The 19,521-nt window shown below is 37.5% G+C and overlaps 1 protein-coding gene across 1 annotated transcript in view; it reads right to left on the bottom strand.

Moving 5' to 3' along the window:
* LOC127529647 (inositol 1,4,5-triphosphate receptor associated 2-like) overlaps nucleotides 1–10,510 on the bottom strand; it is a 70,944-nt gene extending 60,434 nt beyond the window's left edge. The window contains exon 1 of the mRNA XM_051933895.1: nucleotides 10,321–10,510. Within this exon, the coding sequence (XP_051789855.1) occupies nucleotides 10,321–10,483 (163 nt within the window). The 5' untranslated portion in view covers nucleotides 10,484–10,510. The remainder of the gene's footprint in view (nucleotides 1–10,320) is intronic.
* Between the last annotated feature and the right edge of the window lie 9,011 nt (nucleotides 10,511–19,521).

Below are 19,521 nucleotides of genomic sequence, written 5' to 3'. Positions count from 1 at the left end.
TAAATATACATATATATATATATATATATATATATATATATATATATATATATATATATATATATATATATATATATATATATACACATATATATATATATATATATATACACATATATATATATATATATATATATATATATATATATATATATATATATATATACACACATATATATATATATATATATATATATACATATATATATATATATATATATATATATATATATATATATATATATATATACACATATATATATATACATATATATATATATATACATATATATGTATATATACATATATATATATATATATATACATATATATACATATATATATATATATATATATATACACACATATATATATATATACACACATATATATATATATATACACATATATATATATATACACATATATATATATATACACATATATATATATATATATACACATATATATATATATATATATATATGTATATATATGTATATGTATATATATATATATATATATATATATCTATATATATATATACATATATATATATATATATATATATATATATATATATACAGTGCATTCAGAAAGTATTCACAGCGCATCACTTTTTCCACATTTTGTTATGTTACAGCCTTATTCCAAAATGGATTAAATTCATTTTTTTCCTCAGAATTCTACACACAACACCCCATAATGACAACATGAAAAAAGTTTACTTGAGATTTTTGCAAATTTATTAAAAACTAGACATTAAGCCCGTTACAATAACGGGCGCTAGAACAGTAATGCATAAAAATTTGTAGGAACAGTCTATATTAAATGGCAAGGAACTTTGACCTCATTCTTTTTGTTGGTTGTATTTTTCTTTCTTTCAGCCTTTCTTTTGTTGATGTTTACTTGCTGAGCTGACCGTTCTTCGTGGGCTGCAGCCGTGCATTGTGTGTCTTTAATTTTCTGTGACAGTAATACTGTCTTGTACGTCTGCTGCCTTGTATGTCCGTAATATGCCTTTAATCTCCTCTGACAGTAATACTGGCTTGTATGTGGCTGTAATATGCATCACTGTATTGTGTACCTTTAATTTCCTCTCGCAGTAATACTGGTTTGTATTTCCGTAAAACGCCTGTAACTCTCTCTGACAGTAATATCGCGCATCGCACCATGCCCCGCCTCTCCGTGGAGAGGGGAGAACCTTCCAGAAGGACAACCATCTCTGCAGCAATTCACCTATCAGGCCTGTATGGTAGAGTGTCAAGACGGAAGCCACTCCTTAGTAAAAGGCACATGGCAGCCCGCCTGGAGTTTGCCAAAAGGCACCTGAAGGACTCTCAGACCATGAGAAAGAAAATTCTCTGGTCTGATGAGACAAAGATTGAACTCTTTGGTGTGAATGCCAGGCGTCACGTTTGGAGGAATCCAGGCACTACTCATCACCAGGCCAATACCATCCCTACAGTGAAGCATGGTGGTGGCAGCATCATGCTGTGGGGATGTTTTTCAGTGGCAGGAACTGGGAGACTAGTCAAGATAAAGGGAAAGATGACTGCAGCAATGTACAGAGACATCCTGGATGAAAACCTGCTCCAGAGCGCTCTTGACCTCAGACTGGGACAGCGGTTCATCTTTCAGCAGGACAACGACCCTAAGCACACAACCAAGATATCAAAGGAGTGGCTTCAGGACAACTCTGTGAATGTCCTTGAGTGGCCCAGCCAGAGCCCAGACTTGAATCTGATTGAACATCTCTGGAGAGATCTTAAAATGGCTCTGCACCGACGCTTCCCATCCAACCTGATGGAGCTTGAGAGGTGCTGCAAAGAGGAATGGGCGAGACTGGCCAAGGATAGGTGTGCCAAGCTTGTGGCATCATATTCAAAAAGACTTGAGGCTGTAATTGCTGCGAAAGGTGCATCGACAAAGTATTGAGCAAAGGCTGTGAATACTTATGTACATATGATTTCTCAGTTTTTTTATTTTTAATAAATTTGCAAAAACCTCAAGTAAACTTTTTTCACATTGTCATTATGGGGTGTCGTGTGTAGAATTCTGAGGAAAAAAATGAATTTAATCCATTTTGGAATAAGGCTGTAACATAACAAAATGTGGAAAAAGTGATGCGCTGTGAATACTTTACGGATGCACTGTATATATATATATATATATATATATATATACATTACATATATACATATATATACATATATACATTGTGATGGACGACCGGCTATGGACTCCGGTCGCCACCCCCAGACCGCTAGGAGGAGCCCTCCGGACAGCATGATGGTGCCCCGAATGCCAGCAGGGCCTCATGGATTTTGTAGTTTATATACACAGCCCTGCTGGATAACTTGGGGGCCACCGGGAGTCGCTGTAGGGGGGCTAGTGGGCTCTTGCGTGCCCTATAACCCGGGAGTGCGTCACAGTCACGTGACCGGAAGAAACGAAGTACTCCCGGGGTGAAGAAGAGGACTGTTTACCCTGACCCGGAAGGAAACGGACTTGTGGGTTTTGCAAGGAACCATTTCCGGGTCAGGGGATATAAAAGGACTGTGGGAAGCCCAGTACACTGAGCTGAGCTGGGAGGTAGGGTGGCAAAGTGTCTGGGCGAGGAGGATTGGTTAGTGAGAGAATTATTGTGTTTATGAGTGTGGTGTGGAGAGTGCTTTGTGCACGGTATTCTTATAAAATAAAGAATACTTATACTTTTACCTGGTGTTCAGAGTGGTACCTGAGGGTTCAAGAGGTGGACAAAGCCTCTATCTTTCACAACATATACATATATCCATCCATCCATTTTCCAACCCGCTGAATCCAAACACAGGGTTACGGGGATCTGCTGGAGCCAATCCTAGCCAACACAGGGCACAAGGCAGGAACCAATCCCGGGCAGGGTACCAACCCACCGCAGGACACACACAAGCACCAAGCACACACTAGGGCCAATTTAGAATCGCCAATCCACCTAACCTGCATGTCTTTGGACTGTGGGAGGAAACCGGACATATACATATATATATATATATATATATATATATATATATATACATATATATATATATATATATATACATATATATATATATATATATATATACATATATATATATATATATATATATATACATATATATATATATATATATATATACATATATATATATATATATATATACATATATATATATATATATATATATATATATATATATATATATATATACATATATATATATATATATATATATATACATATATATATATATACACATATATATATATATATATATATATATATACATATATATATATATACATATATATATATATACATATATATATATATACATATATACATATATATATATATACATATATATATATATATATATATATATACATATATATATATATATATATATACATATATATATATATATATATACATATATATATATATATATACATATATATATATATATATATACATATATATATATATATATATACATATATATATATATATATATACATATATATATATATATATATATATATATATATATATATATATTTGCAGTTGGAGATCCACAAAGGGAGAAAAAACGAATCACGTATCATAAAATAGTTTTATTCCTGAGCTTTCAACCCCTATTAGGGGTCTTCATCAGAGGATAATGCTTAGACTTACAAGAATCAAAGGCAATATATAGCAACACATTCAGTATTTTGGGGGGGGTGGTTGTGACTAAGTCAGTATGATCAAGGGGGGGGGGGGTGTATCGTTTAATTAAAGTGCATATGTCCTTCTTAAGTTGGCATATGCTGGGTTTATGTCAAAGTGTCTGTTGATGGCGTTTTCATCTGATAGCCAAGACTCAGCCAACTCTCTGGCGCTTTTTGTACTGGCCTTAAATTTTACTTTTACATTGTCCCAGTTGAATGTGTGTCCTGTCGATTTAGTATGTGCATATATCAAAGATAGTGCGTCCTTTCTTCTGATGGCGTTGCGATGTTCCTGTACACACGTTGAGATTTTTTTTGACGTTTGTCCTATGTATACAGCTGAGCAAGAATTGCATGGAATACTATAAACTGCGTTTCATGTTTCGGCTGTCGATTTCTTGTTTTTAGCATTAAACAGCACCATGCGCAGATTGTTGGTGGGTTTATGTGCTATTTTGATGCCCCACTTGGTCAGGGTGCGTGCCGTGCCTTCTGACACATTATGGTGATACGGGAGTGAATGCCAGGTGGGGTGGGGGTTCTGATTTACGTCGATTGTATGCTGATTCCTTTGGCGTCTATTGTGTAGACTCCGATTAATGAATGATTTTGAGTATCCGTTCGAGGTGAAAAGTTGAAACAGATAGCGTCTCTCATTAATTTTTGTTTCCTTGGTATTACAATGCGTGTGGACTCGTTTAAATAGGGTTTTCACGCAGCTCCGTTTATGAGATACCGGGTGATTGCTGGCGAAGTGTAGAATCTTGTCTGCGTAGTAGGGGTTGAAAGCTCAGGAATAAAACTATTTTATGATACGTGATTCGTTTTTTCTCCCTTTGTGGATCTCCAACTGCAAATATGCAAACCGTATCACAGACCTTCTCTTCCATATATATATATATATATATATATATACAGGTGCTGGTCATAAAATTAGAATATCATGACAAAGTCGATTTATTTCAGTAATTCCGTTCAAAAAGTGAAACTTGTATATTAGATTCATTCATTACACACAGACTGATGTATTTCAAATGCTTATTTCTTTTAATGTTGATGATTATAACTGACAACTAATGAAAGTCCCAAATTCAGTATCTCAGAAAATTAGAATATTGTGAAAAGGTTCAATATTGAAGACACCTGGTGCCACACTCTAATCAGCTAATTAACTCAAAACACCTGCAAAAGCCTTTAAATGGTCTCTCAGTCGAGTTCTGTAGGCTACACAATCATGGGGAAGACTGCTGACTTGACAGTTGTCCAAAAGACGACCATTGACACCTTGCACAAGGAGGGCAAGACACAAAAGGTCATTGCTAAAGAGGCCAGCTGTTCACAGAGCTCTGTGTCCAAGCACATTAATAGAGAGGCGAAGGGAAGGACAAGATGTGGTAGAAAAAAGTGTACAAGCAATAGGGATAACCGCACCCTGGAGAGGATTGTGAAACAAAACCCATTCAAAAATGTGGGGGAGATTCACAAAGAGTGGACTGCAGCTGGAGTCAGTGCTTCAAGAACCACCACGCACAGACTTATGCAAGACATGGGTTTCAGCTGTCGCATTCCTTGTGTCAAGCCACTCTTGAACAAGAGACAGCGTCAGAAGCATCTCGCCTGGGCTAAAGCCAAAAAGGACTGGACTGCTGCTGAGTGGTCCAAAGTTATGTTTTCTGATGAAAGTAAATTTTGCATTTCCTTTGGAAATCAAGGTCCCAGAGTCTGGAGGAAGACAGGAGAGGCACAGAATCCACGTTGCGTGAGGTCCAGTGTAAAGTTTCCACAGTCAGTGATGGTTTGGAGTGCCATGTCATCTGCTGGTGTTGGTCCATTGTGTTTTCTGAGGTCCAAGGTCAACGCAGCCATCTACCAGGAAGTTTTAGAGCACTTCATGCTTCCTGCTGCTGACGAACTTTATGGAGATGCAGATTTCTTTTTCCAACAGGACATGGCACCTGCACACAGTGCCAACGCTACCAGTACCTGGTTTAAGGACCATGGTATCCCTGTTCTTGATTGGCCAGCAAACTCGCCTGACCTTAACCCCATAGAAAATCTATGTGGTATTGTGAAGAGGAAGATGCAATACGCCAGACCCAACAATTCAGAAGAGCTGAAGGCCACTATCAGAGCAACATGGGCTCTCATAACACCTGAGCAGTGCCACAGACTGATCGACTCCATGCCACGCTGCATTGCTGCAGTAATCCAGGCCAAAGTAGCCCCAACTAAATATTGAGTGCTGTACATGCTCATACTTTTCATGTTCATACCTTTCAGTTGGCCAACATTTCCAAAAATCCTTTTTTTGCATTGGTTTTAATTGATATTCTAATTTTCAGAGATACTGAATTTGGGACTTTCATTAGTTGTCAGTTATAATCATCAACATTAAAAGAAATAAACATTTGAAATACATCAGTCTGTGTGTAATGAATGAATCTAATATACAAGTTTCACTTTTTGAATGGAATTACTGAAATAAATCAACTTTGACATGATATTCTAATTTTATGACCAGCACCTGTACTTACATATATACATATATATACATACATCTATACATATACAGTAATCCCTCCTCCATCGCGGGGGTTGCGTTCCAGAGCCACCTGCGAAATAAGAAAATCCGCGAAATAGAAACCATATGTTTATATGGTTATTTTTATATTGTCATGCTTGGGTCACAGATTTGCGCAGAAACACAGGAGGTTGTAGAGAGACAGGAACGTTATTCAAACACTGCAAACAAACATTTGTCTCTTTTTCAAAAGTTTAAACTGTGCTCCATGACAAGACAGAGATGACAGTTCTGTCTCACAATTAAAAGAATGCAAACATATCTTCCTCTTCAAAGGAGTGCTTGTCAGGAGCAGAGACTGTCATAAAGACAGAGAAAGCAAACAAATCAATAGGGCTGTTTGACTTTTAAGTATGCGAAGCACCAAGGCACAAAGCTGTTGAAGGCGGCAGCTCACACCCCCTCCGTCAGCAGCAGGGAGAGAGAGAGAGAGAGAGAGAGAGAGATAGAGAGAGACAGAGAAAAACAGACATGCAAAAATCAATACGTGCCCTTCGAGCTTTTAAGTATGCGAAGCACCGTGCAGCATGTCGCTTCACTAAGCAGCTGCACACAGAAGGTAGCAACGTGAAGATAATCTTTCAGCATTTTTAGACGAGCGTCCGTATCGTCTAGGTGTGCGAACAGCCCCCCTGCTCAATCCCCATACGTCAGGATCAGAGAAAGTCTGCGCAAGAGAGAGACAGAGAAAAGTAAGCAATCTAGCTTCTCAGCCATCTGCCAATAGCGTCCCTTGTATGAAATCAACTGGGCAAACCAACTGAGGAAGCATGTACCAAAAATTAAAAGACCCATTGTCCGCAGAAATCCGCGAACCAGCAAAATATCCGCGATATATATTTAAATATGCTTACATATAAAATCCGCGATGGAGTGAAGCCGCGAAAGGCGAAGCACGATATAGCGAGGGATCACTGTACACATATATATATACATATATATATATATATATATATACACATATACATATATATATATATACATATATATATATATATATATACACATATACATATATATATATATACACACACATATATATATATATATACACACATATATATATATATATATACACACACATATATATATATATATATATATATACACACACATATATATATACATATATATATATATATATATATATATATATATATACACACATATATATATACTAGCAAAATACCCGCGCTTCGCAGCGTAGAAGTAGTGTGTTAAAGAGGTTATGAAAAAGTAAAGGAAACATTTTAAAAATAACGTAACATGATTGTCAATGTAATTGTGTTGTCATTGTTATGAGTGTTGCTGTCATATATATACGGGATTTGTCCCGTATTTTTTTTATCATTTTTTTTAAAGCAGCGTCTCATGCAAATCATCCCACACGGATTTTATGAAGATGCCTCCTTTCCTACTTTTGATTGGGTAATACTTGATGTCATCGTTAGTTTGATTGGTCTTTTTAACTGTCCAGTGAGGAGGGCGGGTCTTTTAAGTAGAGTCTGCAAAGTGTTGGCACTGGGATGTGGCACCCGCTGCAGTATGCGTCCCTTATTTTTTTGTATTAAAAGTGGTAACCCTACCTGGCAGGTAACACTTATGTTTGGTCATGAAGTCGTGTAAAATCCACCACGAGCCCTCTTTTAATTGCGAGAAGCAGATATATATAGCCAAATTCTCGCGCTTCGTTGCGGCGAAGTACTGCTTTTAATTTTTTAAGAAGAAAAGAATACCTTTTTAAACGGATCGAAAATATACCAATAACAATTTGTTAAGGATCTGTTTTTTTGTGAACCTCGCTTTTCACAGCTGTCGCGCTACGGCGTGTGTTTCGTTTATTTGACAGTATGTAGATCGTGGTAATTACATTCATGGCATTCGTTTTCTGAATCACAATCTGACTGTATGGGTGGTTACCTGCCAGGTTACGCTTGTGGTTGGTCAGGAAGTCGCCTTACATCCGCCACGTGCCCTCTTTCTGTTCCCAGAAGCTGATCATAGAATGGTTTTAATAGTTTACTTTCAAATAATGCAAAGAGTATGCAACACTGTTTCTCCTTAATTCTGGGCTCATCAGGCATACACACTCACTGCATCCCCTCTCGGGAATCGAATCTCTATCGTCAGCGCCAGAGTTGAAGCCCCTAACGTTGCGGTCAGCAAGTCGGCTAACATCCGCCATGTGCCGTCTTTCAGTTGCGAGAAGCAGATCATAGAATGGTTGAAACTGTTGCCCCTAACGTTGCGCTACGGCGTGTGGTTCGTTTATACCTAGTGTCTTCTCATTAAACTTTTATCTCGCAAATATGTTATTGCAATCCGCAGCGGGAGCGTTTCTATAAACTTAATTTAAACGTACGTTTTACACCGTGCTTTGTTTCCCTTATGAACATGCTTGTATGCTTCACTCGCTCGCTTCTTATTGTTTCGCTCCCTTCTCAATTGTTTAATGAATTTTTTGTTCTTTGCTGTTTGCGGCTCTTCCTTCATTTCTCCCTACTGCGTTCACAGTCTTTCCACGTGATTACGTGGGAGGCGTGATGACGTGACACTCAACTCCGCCTCCCACGGCCATCGAGCTGCCATCCATTACAGTATATTGTCAAAAAAGAGGTTCCAGTTATGACCATTACGCGTTGAATTTCGAAATGAAACCTGCGTAACTTTTGTAAGTAAGCTGTAAGGAATCAGCCTGCCAAATTTTAGCCTTCCACCTACACGGGAAGTTGGACAATTAGTGATGAGTGAGTCAGTCAGTCAGTCAGTCAGTGAGGGCTTTGCCTTTTATTAATTAGTATAGATATATATATATATATTGTGGAGGACGGCCAGGGTCCATGCCTGGGCCAGGACGTCCCTTCTACTTGTATTCTGGGGGAGCAGCCATGGACTCCTCAATACCTCCCCCAGGACGCTTGGTGGCAGCCTCCCTTGTTAATGATGATGCCTCAGTTTCCCACAGGGTTTCATGGGAGATGGAGTGGGGACCTGGGATGGCCGCCAGGGGGCGAGGCGGAGATAGTTAAGCCCAGCTGGTCTAATCATTGGGCCCACACGGGAGTGCAATTGGGAACAGGTGAGGAAGCAACAGGAGCACTCCCGGGAGGGCCATAAAAGAAGCCAGCAACCACCACTTAGGGCCAGAATCGGGAGGAAGAGGACAAGGTGCCTGAGAGGAGATGTGGTGCCAACGGAAGGATTGCTGTCATTATAAAGAGGTACTTTGGGACTGTGTTATACCTGTGGGGTTCACGGGGAAGACGTGCCCCACAGGTGAAGAAACAGATTTATTCATGTTGATTGTGTTAAGTGCTTGTGGGACTGTGTTGGGCCTGTGGGACACGGGGAAGACGTGCCCCACGGCTGAAGAGAAAATAAAAAGATTTGTGTACAATTTATACGTGCCTCAGTGTGAATCTGTTCCGGGTCGGACGCTTATATAGCGCCTTATTCACAATATATACATACATATACATATATATATATATATATATATATATATATATATATATATATATATATATATATATATATATATATACAAATATATACACCACGTTCCAAATTATTATGCAAATTATATTTTTCTCTGATTTTCCTAAATAGGAAACAGCCCTTAACCATTTCTTTCCTTATACTTACATTTCTTCACATAATACTACAGATTAAACTGTGTTCCCTCAGCAGGAATCCCAGCTTTCTTTAAGGTTTATTGTCTTATTCTTACAACATATATATCTATTTACATATACATACATACAAGCACAGTATAAGTAAAAATGTATTTCATTAAAATAAATTGAATATTTAGGTGATTGTATGAAGACTGAAAACAATTAAATGATCAGCCTGCAAATACAATTGAAACTAAACACTTAGTCTAAAAACATTATTTTTGCTACCATCCAGCTGGGCTCAATATTACTTTGCAAAGTAAATGTTATATTATATATGTGCAACAACAAGAAATTATTCATAAACATTACTGAAAAGACAGTTACCTGCAAAGCCTTTATGCGCATTGTGTCTGAAATGATGTTGCTGTATTGACACCACACTGTCTACACTTGGACATCTTTTCATCATACATGGCTGATACTTCCCTGGAGATATCAGATCCTCCATTGAAATGCTTCTACCAGCAAATGACTCAAAGACTTCCATTCAGCTTTCCTTCAAAAAAGTTCCATTACTCTGTGAAATCATGAAAAATAACATAGCTAAACATATTAAACATACTAGTTTTCTACTTTGAAAAAATCAATAGTAAAGTGGCTTAAGCCAGGTACAAGGAATCAAATTTCCCTATTTAATATACATTTTTGGCCATTTTAATCTCTGTCCAAGAGTAACACTGTAATTTGAGTGGGTGTACCACCTGAACTCCAATTCACTTTCTTTTACATTGTTGGTAATATTCTCTTTCAAATAGTTTCATAAAAAAAGACTTCATTTTTTACTTTCCGTTGTATACCAGTTTTAATTGTCTTTTTGAATTTCTGCTCAATTTTAGAGCTCATCCTTAAATATTATTTTTTTAGGTTTTGCACATCAAAAATGCATACACTGTGTGTGTATTAATACCTAGTTAAGCTGCTTGTTCTGAATAAACACAATCTATTAATAACAAGCTAACATGAATTTCAAATTGTACTTGTTGAGAAAATGAATTATTATCCTGTCTCTGTGATCTGACTGTTGATGGACAATTGAAACAGTATGTAGCAAATTTTTCCTACACAAGCAATTATCATTTTGTACACAGAAATGTACTGACCATCTCCTGCTTGCTTAATAACAACCAATTAATGGACCACCACTGTACCCACTTTTTCCATTATTGAGTTATAGAAGCCCACTGCCTATTGTCACTCACGAGCACATGGGAGGAAGCTAGCGGGCGTGAATGGTTTTAATTACATGCCAGACCAGGGGATGGCAGTGTTCATTAACCCTTTCTTTCTTTCCTCTACAGACCAACTGAAGGAAATCCCTCCTGAGTCTAAGGATGTACTTCTGGTTCTGACCTAATTATATCACTTCCTCCAGCCTTTCTATATAAACATCATGTTGAATATGTTATCTCAGTTCTGTTGTAAACTCAAGTCTGTAGATCCCTGGGGCCTCATGTATAAACGGTGTGTACGCACAAAAATGCTGCGTACTCCCATTTCCACACTCAAATCGCGATGTATAAAACCTAAATTTGGCGTAAAGCCACTCACATTTTCACACTAGCTCAAACCTTGGCGTATGCAAGTTCTCCGCTCCGTTTTGCAAACTGGTGGCACCCAGCGTCAAAGCAGTGCTTTTGTTCCTGTGTGGTTTCCCTTTCTTTTTTAGATCCACATTCCTGACGCGGCTTTATCATATACACTGAAATTAACCGCATATTGTTTATTAGTTTAAGGCATCTGATTGTAATTAACCTGTAACAATATAATGGTCCACGGAATGGCCAAACTATTCCAAATACCATAGCCGCTTTAGCGTTGTTACTCTCACTGCACCTTCTTCTTCTTTCAGCTGCTCCCGTTAGGGGTTGCCACAGCGGATCATCTTTTTTCATATTACTCTCACTGCACCACTCAGAGTATTTATATCACTGTATCTGAGTGTGGAGTCACAGCTCTACAGCAGCTGATCGGAAAAAGAGAATTATTGGTATACAGTATCTAGCACATGCCGCCTCAGCCATGCTGCCTATTTGAACTGCTCTCATACGGCCAACGCTTCAGAGCCTTTCCTGTACTGACCTCGTGGTTCAGAAACAGTTTCATCCCAAGAACTATAAATGCAATCAATCAGTCCATTAAATGCTCCTTGTAGAACTGATGTACTTATAAGTACAATTACTTCACTGTAAACTTGCAATAGTTATAATATTGCACAACCTGAGCCACTTTATAAAGTGCGTATTTACATATGATGACGATATCATTTTTAAAATGAAATGCAGCAAAATATGTTTATTACATTATACAGATAAAATGTTAACATCATTTAAATAATCTGCATTTTTAATAATTAAACATGTGAGGACACGTTGTTCAAGTGTTAGCAAGGAGCTGGCGCCTCGTTCAGGGATTGTTCCTGCCTCGCGCTGTATTCTTGCTGGGGCTGGCGCAACACTGGAAGGATAGATGGACAGAATAATTAAAAGTAGGGCTGGGCAGTATGACCAAAATTCTATATCACGGTATTTTTCAAAATAATACCAGTTTCCCTGTATTCAACGGTATTTTTTTCCCATGCATGAGTGGATGTTAACCACATTTTCCACTGCAATTACTGCAATAAACTGGCTAAGAATAACCTATTCCACTGTCATGAGAATTGTACATTGTACAAGAAAACATAAAACATTTTAATGTGCACAGAAGTATTAATACAGGTTTGCCTGGCCCCATAAAGGGGTGGCACTAATAAAGGGAAGGAATCAAATTGCATTACAGTTGCAGTCAAAATATAGAACCATTTTATTGAACAAATTTTGCAAACAACTTAAACTAACTTAAATTTTAACAACATATTTTCAACCATCCAAAGAGGCATTTAGACTTACTAAAATATCCAGAGGTGCTTGTCAAAAGTTGTAATGCACTGAACATGTCTTAGAAAAGGAATAAAGAGAAAATATTTTTTGTAAACCAACTATCTGTTAATGTTAACAATCTCTATCCACTGACATGTTAGCTATATAGATTGTAATGGCATTGGTTATCTCGATCCACCGCTTGCTTTTTTTGTCGTAGGCAGTACCTCTATAGCAAATGTGTCTACAAGTGACATCTGAATTAAGTGTCCTTTAGCTTTATCAGTTTTACCTGAGGACGTGGAGGATGCCAATCTTAGTTCTATATATTCATGGTACTCCACTGCTTGCTTGCGGCTAAGGTGCTGCAGCAAATTGCTCGTTACCACCTCTGGCGACAACTTTAGCTCTACAGCATTTGCAGTAAATAGTTGTTTGGTCCACATTTGACCTTTTAAAACCAAAATCTCCAGACAACAGACGCGGCTCCTTTTTTCGGCAAAACTTCTTCTGTGTCATTATGTTCAACTTTATCATTTGCTACAGCTTCAGTTTCGGAATGTTCTCTATCAATTTTCACCGCTCAATACCTCCACTAACACATGTACTCCGTTGCATGCGTGTTCAGCGGTGTAGCAGTGAAAAAAGTCCCCCCTTAAACAGTTTCCTGCTGCGCCACATTCCAAACATTGTTTAGGCTATTTAAACTAGTATTGCAGTATAAGAAAAATCCATATCATAACAAAAATAAAATAAGGTTTTCAGTATTAAATGGTATACCTCCCAAAACTAATTAAACATACTACGAAGATATTTCAATGTTCCTTAAACTTTTTGAAGAATCGGCGTTCTAAGCTTACAGATGGCTTAACGTCTATTACTGAGCTGATTGTGTGGTGATTGGGTACTTGGAGAAAGAAAAGAAAGGACAGGAATTGGGAGTTAGTACATTTGAAAGAGACAGTACTGCTGCAATAAATTATTTCATTGAAGGTCGCACACGGAGCAGTAAGCATCTTGCATGAGGCAGGAACAATCTGTGGATGGGGCACCAGTTCGTCACAATCATTGCGCCACTGTGTTCCCATGTTTACTACATGCTTTAATTGATATATGAATACTGAAATTATATCAAGTATACATCTCAGTATTTAAATTATTCAGAGAACTGTAATATCACGAATGTAATGGATTCTGTGTGCTGTCGGAGGAAGAGAACGTTTAAGAAGCACATAGTGATTCACACACACTGAGCACATAGAAGAACATATACAAAACAAAGCATTTAACGTGCTACTTTAGTTACAATGGGATTTGAGAAACTAGTAAATTAAACGATTTTACGATGAAGTTTATGATGTTCTACTTTAATGACAAAATAAACTATGTGATTAAAGTGGAAATTTCGAGATTAAAGTTGACACTTCGAGCTTTTTTCCCCACTGTGTCATTTTTTTTTCTTTTCTCTGTACCCTAATAAGCTTTCATATGACACTCAAATGGTGGGCTACGATTCGCCTTTTCACTGTGACTTTGATATCTGACAACTTCTTTTTTATTTCGGGCACTGTGCGACTTTGTGAACTTGAGCTTTCGAGTTTCTCAGACACTCTACTGTATGTCACTCGATCAACTTCCTTTTGTTGTTTATACCACTATTTAAATCAATAAATAGTAAGTTTTCCTTGCCTCCACTTGGTATTCACTGAAATTTTTCTATTTTCCCCGTGCTTTTGCCATTGCTTTTTCACAGAACGCTGAGCTTAAGGGCTATTTATATTGATTTGCACAGTCAAAGAAGCGTAATTCTGGGAGGAGTTGGGGAGTGGCAGCAGGCGTGTGCACATGCATTACTTTTCACACTGACCGGGATTTATGGAGCAGAAGAACGTGGAAGTTGGTGTTCGCACAGATTTATGCATCTGGATTTTTTTGTGCGTACGCACATTTCCGCTTTTGTCCGTTCGCCATGTTTTAGTGTGAATTCTACACACGGCATTATGCATGAGGCCCCTGATCATTTAGTACTTGTTTTCAATGCGGGGTGGTTATCCCAAACCTTTTTCTGTTTTCTCTGTCTTTATTCCACACTATTTAGGAAATATTAGGAAAACAAGATAAAAATAATCACTAGCCAGGGAGGTAGCTCATCACATGACACAATTAAAACCACACCCAGACTCTCTTAAGCCAGGCTTTTGGAGTACCCAATTGAACTGACATGCATATCTTTGGCATATGCAGTACAAGTCACCACACTACAAAAAAAGACATAGAAGCACTTGAAACTGTGCAAGCAACCAAAAGCTTCCCAGAACTTAAGGACATTACCAACTATGACAGGCTTGGTAAGTTAAACCTCTTCAGTCTTCAGGTGAGTAGACTACGAGGGGATCCAATTCAAGTCATCAAGATTTTCAAAGGCAACAATAAAGTGGATCCAGCAAAACTCCTTCAACTAAATTATAAATCACATACTCAGGGACACTGGTGAAAGTTAAATTTAACACTGAAGCGTAAAATAAACTACCAAATCATACTGAAACCATGATAATCTTGAAAAAGTACAAGGATGACATACTGAGATAATGTAGCATCATGATGGACTGAGCGGTCTCTTTTCATTTAATAAACTGTGCATATTTTTATGAATGTGAGAGGAATCCTGCATGACTGATAAAAAAGTCAAATAGAATCAGAAAGAAATCTTAAAAAACCTCACAGATCAAATAATATTACATACAACACCAGTGTGCTGCTTCTGATCTATAGTATTTCATTAAAGTTACTTTCATATAGGGCAAACTGCAATTTTACAAAAACAGGCATGTTTGTCAACAGGTCTGTTTACAGTTTACAGGACTAACTGAGATCTGCACCTGAGTAAGGTCTATAGAACTGATTTTCTTTTTAAAAACAAAAGTAAATACTTTATAATCAAAATTCAATAAACTGAATAGAAAACAAAAACCAACATAAGTACTCATGTGACAGATATAGCATGTGACAGATATAAACAGTATAAACATCCGTGGTGCACAAGAGACTGAAGATGGAAGGTTTATCAGTGAATGCACATGTTGGTTCTTTATACAAGTGATAGATGTGATTTTTTCCTTACTGATATTTTATTCCCAATTAGTTGCATTTGAAATATTTCTATGAAAAGCAAAGTCAAAATGCCATTTATAGATATTTTAACAAATTTTTATTTTACTTTGAAAAGGAAACTTTTAACACTACTTCAAGTTTGAAAAAACAGCTTTACTTAAAACACCAGAGTTTATGCATGTCAAAATTGAAGTAAGAATGATCTTTTAAGAAGTTATTCATAACATAGATGCAAAGATATTCACACATACTACAGTCAGACACTAAGCCATAATAGGTCAAAACTAATGCTCAGGGATAGGTAAAACCGGAAAATCCAGAGAAAAGTCAAAGTGAAATTTCAGCCAAACTATATTTTTCTCTGTGCCCAGTGACCATTTTGTTTCCAATTTGGAAGTGCAGCAACAAGTAAAATGTAAATTAGACCAAGAATACAAATTGGAAGTAGAGGTGGTCATTTGCTACAAGTATTTGGGGGTCCACATCAGTGACAGACTGTACTGGTTTTGTAAAATAGAGGAACAAGAGAAGAATGGGAAGAGCTGATTTTTTTTTTTTTAGAAGACAGAGTTCCTTTAATGTGGATCGTGACAACCTTCACATATTCTACAAATCTGTGATGGCTTGTGCGATTTTCTACAGCATGGTATGCTAGACCAGTAACATTACTTCACGAGACACCCACAAAAATCATCAACCTAATTAAAAGGGAAGTCTCAGACAGTGAACACACTTTCAACACCCTGGAAGTAGTAAAAAAAGTCAGAATGAAAACAAAACTGACTTCCAGTATACATAATGCTGCATATCCTCTCTCTGACACACTAACTCTGAATACTTTTAACCAACGACATATTCAGCAGAAGTGTATCAAAAAACACTTATCTGGCTCTTTAATTCAATGAAAATACTGCTGCATAATGCCTCACTGCAACTGTAACGGCTGAGTCAGAAGTTTTCTTTTTTTTTTTTTAGTTATTTTGGAGTATATCTGGAAGGGATTTGTGTATAATAAATAAATAAAATTTATTTATTTAAAAAATTTTTTTTTTTTTTATTGAGCTTCTGTAAAATGCCAAATTTCCTCTTGGCGGCAAACAAACATATCTATCTTCCTAAAAAGATGAGACTAGATCTTTAACGGACTGGTTTTCCTATAAACTTGAACAACACTGTACCCCAAAAAATTATGCTGAACATTCTGACCTGCCATCTATATATGGAAAAAAAGAGAAGAAAAACAGTTATATTAGGACAGAATTCCCAATGCCTCAATTCTTCAGCATAATTATTGGTTGTGAGTTTTCATTGTTGCCAATTCATTACAAGCAATTTTCTGTTGTAAATAGACAATAACTTAGATGCTTAAGTAAGCATTCTGTCTTCAGTCTCACAAAATACTTACATTGTGGATTAAAATTCTCTCTAAAATTCAGAAGATGCCTATTGCACACAGCTCTTACTAGTCAAAATTCAAGGAAGCTTTCACCCCCTTTAAAGTCCTCTCTGCATTTCTTTGGTTTTCCTTCTTGTTCAGATTGTTTTTCTTTTTTATGAAAAATTGTGAGGTGCATTTAGCAAGAAAGACAGCAATAACTACCATAAAGTGTTAATTATAAATTAAATTTTAAAAAAGAATGTGACAAAACAAAACAGAGAAAATTTGAGAGGTACAAATCCACAACTATCGAATTATCTCCAAAAAATTATAATTTACACTAGTGAAATAGCATGAAATAGCACAAGTATAATCAGCACATTTTGCCTAACTAAATACAATTCATTAAAAAAATACTGAATTCCAGCATCTCCACCACTCAGACTATTGCAAGTGATCGCCTGCTATATAGCTATGGATTGCAGATAGGAGGTGCACTTGTAAAGCACTTTTAGCATATAGTGTTATTACTAACAGTCCTTGTTTAAAGAAGTGCAGGAAAGGGTGAACACCACTACACTTGCACTCAGTACAGCAACAGTCTATTTTTACAAGGATTGAGCAGTGAAATGAACAGAATGGAAGAGAGGACTCTTTGTAAAAAGTATGAAAGAGCAATACGTCCACCATGAAGCTCAGACACTCAATTAACAATCCAGGGGTTGGGGTATTCCGCAAAGCATAAAGTGGCACGAGGAAATAACACTTGATCAATAGGAGTTTGAGGGATTGGAGACCCCCATGAAGCAATGGGTGCCGGTGCACAGCTAAGCAATCAAACAGAGTTGACAACCATTGTTTCCCGATAACACCTACTCTGCAGTTCAAAAACAGATGTGACACACAGCTAAAATTGCTGTGAACCTGCCAGAACTACCAGCAGGAGAGATGGGCTGAGTGTAAGCAGCAGGTGTTGCATCCCGTTCATTCCCCCTTGAAGCAAAAATGTCCCTTAAACCTCAAAATCAGTAATGTTTCATGATTAGGGCTTACACTGAAATCAATACTAGACCAAACCCTTCACTACGGATAATTGTAAGGTTCAATTTCCATTCTCTTACAAAAAGTTATTTGCCTTTACAAATACTCCATCCGCAGCAAGCGTCCTGTGAGAATGTGCATTTCTACAGCTAATTCACAGGAGCCAATTACATGTGCAATGCTTGATACTTTTCATATGATAGAACAGGAGTACTAACTAACTGTACTTTCTCCGGTCCTGTTCAGCCTATATACATCGGACTTCCAATATAACTCGGAGTCCTGCCACGTGCAAAAGTTTGCTGACGACACTGCTATCGTGGGCTGCATCAGGAGTGGGCAGGAGGAGGAGTATAGAAACCTCATCAAGGACTTTGTTAAATGGTGCGACTTAAACCACCTACAACTGAACACCAGCAAAACCAAGGAACTGGTGGTGGATTTTAGGAGACCCAGGCCCCTCATGGACCCCGTGATCATCAGAGGTGACTGTGTGCAGAGGGTGCAGACCTATAAATACCTGGGAGTGCAGCTGGACGATAAATTGGACTGGACTGCCAATACTGATTCTCTGTGCAAGAAAGGACAGAGCCACCTGTACTTCCTTAGAAGACTGGCATCCTTCAACATCTGCAGTAAGATGCTGCAGATGTTCTATCAGACAGTTGTGGCGAGCACCCTCTTCTACGCAGTGGTGTGCTGGGGAGGCAGCATTAAGAAGAAGGATGCCTCACGCCTGGACAAACTGGTGAGGAAGGCAGGCTCTATTGTTGGCATAGAGCTGGACGGTTTGACATCCGTAGCAGAGCAACGGGCACTCAGCAGGCTCCTATCAATTATGGAGAATCCACTACATCCATTAAACAGTGTCATCTCCAGACAGAGGAGCAGTTTCAGCGACAGACTGCTGTCACTGTCCTGCTCCACTGACAGACTGAGAAGATCATTCCTCCCCCAAACTATGCGACTCTTCAATTCCACCAGAGGGGGTAAACGTTGAACATTATTCAAGTTATTGTCTGTTTTTTACCTGCATTTTTTATTACTCTTTAATTTAATATTTTTTGCTGCTGGAGTATGTGAATTTCCCCCTGGGATTAATAAAGTATCTATCTATCTATCTAATGATGACACACT

This window comes from Erpetoichthys calabaricus, chromosome 11, assembly GCF_900747795.2.
Source record: "Erpetoichthys calabaricus chromosome 11, fErpCal1.3, whole genome shotgun sequence".
In the NCBI taxonomy this organism is placed as follows: domain Eukaryota; kingdom Metazoa; phylum Chordata; class Cladistia; order Polypteriformes; family Polypteridae; genus Erpetoichthys; species Erpetoichthys calabaricus.
This window is presented reverse-complemented; position numbering and strand designations above follow the sequence as displayed.